At 38.1% G+C, this 6,134-nt stretch overlaps 1 protein-coding gene across 1 annotated transcript in view; it reads left to right on the plus strand.

Moving 5' to 3' along the window:
- The first annotated feature begins 1,040 nt into the window (after window positions 1-1,040).
- Window positions 1,041-6,134, plus strand: part of GPR108 (G protein-coupled receptor 108) — a 1,998,409-nt gene continuing 1,993,315 nt past the window's right edge. Inside the window, exon 1 of the mRNA XM_044082382.1 lies at window positions 1,041-1,210. Within this exon, the coding sequence (XP_043938317.1) occupies window positions 1,085-1,210 (126 nt within the window). The 5' untranslated portion in view covers window positions 1,041-1,084. The remainder of the gene's footprint in view (window positions 1,211-6,134) is intronic.

The following is a 6,134-nucleotide window of genomic DNA, read 5'->3' on the forward strand; positions in this document are numbered from 1 at the left end:
CAGGGGTGCCTTCTGTGTGGCATCTGCATGTCCTCCTTGTGTTTGTGTTGGTTTCCTCCGGGTGCTCCAGTTTCCTCCCACATTCCAAAGACATGCAGTAGGTGGATTAGACACTCTGAATTGGCCATAGGTCTGAGTGGTTGGTGTGGAAGTACTACATCACGGTTAGCTACCCGGTGGTGTAAACCGTGGCTCTAAATGATTGTCACTGATGGGGTGTGAATGGTGGACCCAGTTGAAAATCATTTATTTGTAATGGATATTTGTTTAAGTTTTTAACACAGAATGTTTGACTGGACCTTTTAATGTGGAAATGCAATGACCATAGACTTCTTAAGACTAAAAATGAGGAATATTTCTCACTATGAGGTACACTTGAAAATATGTAAAATAGGTGTGATATTTTAAACAGCTTCCCTGATTATTTCATGATTTAATCCCAATTCAGACCTCACAACCTATTAGAGCAAGAAATCAGGGCAAAGCTATAAATAAAAGTGGGACAAAGGCCCAAAAACAGGGACATTTTTTTTAAAATATATCTCTTACAAACTTAGGAAGTTGATAGAATAACAGGTTTTGCATTAGCATGAATTTTCTGAAGGATATAGTGTCTGCCAGTTTTTAATGATTTGCCAGTTGCTAGAAAAAAAACACAATTTTATGAAAAACGGACCAAAAATATGAGGGCAAAAATCTATACAGTTAAAAGGCAGACGGCCCGATTACGATTGTAAGAAGACTTTGAGAAGAGTCCCCGAGGGACGACGGTTTATCAGGTCCAAACTCCGCCCCTTTGAAGACCACTCTCCACTAGGAAACATCAGGCATATCTTCCGCCAATCAGTATGAAGAGACCGCGTGATTGGAAACACAAATTTCACGTGCTAGACACAGTGTGTCAAACGAAATATTTCAGGAAGTTCCACTCGTTAAGTTTGCGGCAAATGCCTGTCAAATGATCGCAGCCAGTACTATGCTGCGAGAGGTGGGACTTCAGCCTTAGTGTCATGTAATTGGTAGTGAGATCGCATCCTTGAATGCTTCCTGTTTGTTGCTGTGGTGACGTGTACTCTTCAGTGAAATGATGGCGGTTTTATGGGGGGGTTTTGGGGTGAAGCAGTGGACTGGGAGACTATGTTTACCAATTGTACTTCTTTTGAACAGTCTCAGCACTTCAGTGGGGCGTATCCACCATTTGAGTCTTAAGGTACGTAAACCGCTTTTCTTCCGCCTTTGCCTCTCTGGTGATGTATATACAGCTTCTCTTCCGCATATCGTAATGTTATACTGTATTTCTATAGCACTGTCTGCAGTACATACCTCTCAGGTGTCCCGATTGTTGTCAAGTATTTTTTTTATCTGTTCCTCATATAATTTGTGGCTTTCTGACAAGTCATCGAGGATTGAAGTCGCTAAATATTGACATGTTTGAACATCACACTTCATATCCTTCAGAAAATACATGTTAATGCAGAACCTGTTATTTTATCAACCTTTTTAAGTTCATAAGAGCAATATCTCAAATCTGTCCCTGATTTTGGGCCTTTTATCCCCATTATTTTTGTCTTTGCCCAGATGTCTTGTGCTCAGAGGTTGAGAGATATGCTGCAGTAAGTTGTGAGCAGAGTCACTTTACCAGTTATATGACTGTCCCCACTAAATACTTACTGGTATTATGGCCACTCTTTCTGCTTTTGCTTGCTGCCAGTCCCTGTTTCTTCCTTTGGACCTGAACAGCTGCTTACTTATACTTACCCTGTGTTGGTGGAGACCAATACTTCCATATACTAGCTGTCCCCTTGGAATTATGACCACTGCTTTCTCGCAGACCCCCCCCCCCAAATCTCCCTTGTTACTTGTCTACAACTTAAAGGTACTGGCATTGCTATTTATATGACCTAGCCCCCCCCCCCCAGCTGTGAGTCTACTGATTACATGTACACGCACTTGTCCTCCATGGTAGTGAAACTGCTGCGTATGTGCCTTTCACCTTTTGTGCACTGTTTGGAACTGCTGTCTACATGATACTAGCCCCTCTTTGTTGTACTGCCACACCTTGCTTCCCTTTGTACTCATTACTTATTGACCTATTCAGATTACCCCATTTCTTTGTTGATTTCACTTTTTCAGACCTGTATAAACTTACTGCATTACAGGCTTTTTTCCATCTCTGCTCTGCTTTGTATTAACCTATTACATTTCATTTGCTACATATTTGCTGTAGTACCATTTATTTCATATCATTCTGTAACCATGCTTTAATTCTGTTTTGTCTGCAGTTGCTATTTATCATCTGCTGCATTTTGTTACCACATAAGCGTTATGTCAGCATCTCCCCACGCCAAATACAGTTCCTCTGCATTTGTACAGGTTTGTGTTTCTGTACAGGTTTGGGCCACGATAACTTCTGTACAGTGTTTGCAGTTATTCGTGCATAAAATAAAATACATAATCCTTTCTAATGTTTCTTTCACATTATCTGATACGCAGTTATTCATTACTTCAAGTGCTGTTTCCTTTAATTATTTAATTACCAACTTTCAACTGTTCTTGTATTTGTCTTGTTCTTCAGTCTCTGTTCACCAGTCCTAATTTCTTGTTCGTGTCTGTTATTTGAAACGGCTTACATTTATTTTTCATTTACTTGTTACACTGTTGCTCTGCCTTCTCCTTTTACTGTTAAAGATTACGCTGTCCCTTCTTCCATTAGCCTGTCATTCTTGCTACTTCATGTCTTTTGCTCTTTCTGTTTCTTTTCTTGACTATACAGTGATATTTTGTGTGTTTCTGTACTGTTACCACACCACCTGAGACTGGCACCATTTGAGAGAATTGTTTTCTTTTTTGTTGTTAAACAGTCCTCCTGTCACAGTAGCTAGTTGGTTATACTAGGTCAACTTTAAAGTTGTGGCATCAGTTTAGGGAAAGTGATTGAACTGTTCTGTCCTTGTGCACAAGTGGCAGAAAGCTGGGTGCTTAATGATCTACACTGAGTTACCTTCTGGATGATCGGAACTCTGTTGTCTTTACCACAGACTATTGGCTGGCCTTCCCTTGGGAGAAAGACTACATTTACTCAGTGCCAGATTTATATGTACCCTAGCTGGACCTTCTGTGACTGGGATTGCTGTAGCTGAAAGTGAGAATGCAGCACTTGGCTGAAGACTTGTTATGCCAAGCATTGGTAACATTCATCAACAGACTCCTATTTCAGAGTGTAGTGCCTTGCTGCTGGATTCTAAATTTTGGAATGTTTCTATCTAAATGTTTGAAGCACAAAAGTAAAATAATTTAATTGTGTATTATTTTTAACATTATTTGTAGCTCTGCTTTCTTTGAATGTATATATTGTTTTAAAATGTTATTGCTGCTTTGCAGAACTTTAGTAACTGTCATTGGTGGAAAATGGCGCTGGGTGACATCACATGCAGCTTTTCACTTAATTTCTGAAGGGGTCATTTTATGATAGCATGAATAACAAAATAGTCTTCTACTTTAGCTGGGGTGTTGGTATAACGGTTAAGATGTTTACTTCATAAACACAAGATAAAGAGTTTGATTCTTACCTTTTAAAAAGAAAATTAGCTAAGCTTGAAATGACCCACAAGAGCAGCTAGCCTGGTACCAAACTATGAACCTGTGTTGATGGTAGTCTTATTATTAATTAGAATGGTGTACATGAAATGTTCTGTAAAATAGACCAACATTTTTGCAGAGTATATATTTAATACATTTATTGTCCTTGTAAATAGAACGGCCTCATGATGGTGATAATGTATTTACAACAACACATCTGTGGTATATTTACTGTTTCTGATGCTGTGTGCATGTCACTGCTAAGGTATATGCTGCTAAGGTATATGCAAATTGTTTCTGCTGCTGTGTGCATGTCACTGCTAAGGTATATGCAATTAAGGTATATGCAAAGTCATTTTGTGTAGCTAAGTTTTAGTTACAGTTCAGTGCTAGCACAGCTGTCGGCTCTAATGTTTTTGTGGTGCATGACAAGGCGAGTGCAAACGTTTGTGAGGACTGAGAGGATCGAGAGATGCATTTTACAAAAACAAAAGAGTCTCAATAAATTTTTCCATTAACATTGAAGAAAAAATGTTGTTGTTTTTTCTACTGTAAAACAGTACATTTGACAGCACTTTTTTGAATGTCTTGCATTTTGACACCCATGTGAAAAGATAATGCACAACAAATGTTTTATCCATTTTGATAAGTGAAAAAAATGCCATTCATTATTCTCTGTGGGTACACCACAGTTAGACTGTTGTGATTATATCTGAAAAGGCCAACAGTGCCAAGTGCTGTGTGCATGACTTGATTCCAGTGCAAACTACAGTGTACGGAAAGGGGCATTATTCCAACTGCAGTATCTAGAAAGGGTCACTGTTTTGATTGTGATTCTGGAGAAAGGTCGTTTTGATCATTGAGTCACCATGTGTGATTTTCCCCCAAGTGTATGGTCAGGTAGTTCTAGGTTAACTAAAGACTGTTGCTACAGTATGCAGTAAGTAGTAATAGTTGTTTGAACCGCAGTAGTGGTGCTGCGGTAGCATTGTCGCCTCACAGTAAGACGCTGTCCGGTTCGATTCTCAGCTAGAGCATCTTCTGTGTGGGGGACATGCGTGAATGGGCTTACCTTCGTTGAAGGTTGTGTGTCAGGGCTGGTAACTTGGCATGTAAAAATCAACTACCAATCATTAGCAGACAGGAGTTCTGCTGTGGCGACCCCTAACCGGGAAAAGCCGAAAGACACAACAAGTAATAGTTTGTTCGTTCATGTAATGGGTAATTATAGCAGAATATTAACACACAGCTTTTGGGACTGAAAACAGTTCTGCACACTGACCCACCTGTTCTGTATATAAATGTATAAATATGTCAAAGTGATGTTTAAGTGGAGGGTGCTGAAGAAGTGGATATATAATTAATTATGTTTAATAAAAACACAAGTGATGTATTATTGTACAGGCAGTATAATTTGAGGAAAGTTTTTTTGCCTGATGGCTGGATATGTTGCAGTAAATGCACAAACAGGATCTTGGCCATAGCATGGCAGCTGAATTTCATGTGAGAAGAGGTGAGGATTTGTAGTATTGCAAGGGAAGAATGAATCAAGTGACATAATGCCAAGAAAATGTGTGCAGACTTGATACTTAGCACAGAACAGGTGGCCAGGTGACAGTGGCTGTAGGCCAGCTGCTCTGTTTCCAAGGAAGAAGGAGTAGGGGAGCCAGTGTTGTTAGACTGGGGATGTGCAATGCAAACAATGTGTAGGGTGTGGACTGCAAACTAAAAGTAATTGCCCGTATTCCTTATTTTATATGTTCCATATTTTCATACAGCTTGGGAGAGCAGTTAAGAGACACAAAAATGTGGGCAACCTACGCTCATGACCATAATCTCATTATAACAATAAGAGTGTGTCTTTATATTAGTGGAGCAATATATACAATCATACAAAAAAAAAATGAGTGTAAAAAGGTTTGTCAAAAATTGGGTTTGTGGTGTTTTAAGTAGAAGTGTGGCAAATATTTAAAAGGATGAAAGAAAAAAATCAAAGTTTGATGTATAATTCCACAGTGAATGAAGTTTTAGATCTTAGGTGATTGATTAGACATTTCTCAATGTATATAATATATTTATATTAAGTGTATTGTTAGTATGATGTTACATTTTATGAACATTATTAGTTTAATAATGGTTTTTATTAGGTTTAGTCCCAACACAATAACATTATTATTAAATAGTTGTTTTTATCATTAATTTTTATCATACATTTGAATTGTATATATTTATATAACAATATGTTTATATATTTATTATTTATAGTTAGGCAAAGCGTGGATACAGCTTTAAATGCACCAAAGGACTTTGGTGCCATAAAAGTTATTTAAATGCTGAGATACTATGGCAGTTAGTTCTGAAGAAGCCTACGTTAGATAGGTGAAAGCGCTTAACTCATTGTAATCAGACGAAAAGTTCTCATTTTTTTTATTGTCATTATATGTGTGTAAGTTGTATTAGTAATTAAAGTTTTAAACTTTTGATCAGCGTATTGCACTGCGTTTCCTCTTACATCTGTTACATTTCTCAAAGGAACAGAACTTTGAAGAGCTTCA

This window comes from Protopterus annectens, chromosome 9.part0, assembly GCF_019279795.1.
Source record: "Protopterus annectens isolate FY-2018-M chromosome 9.part0, PAN1.0, whole genome shotgun sequence".
Taxonomy (NCBI): domain Eukaryota; kingdom Metazoa; phylum Chordata; order Ceratodontiformes; family Protopteridae; genus Protopterus; species Protopterus annectens.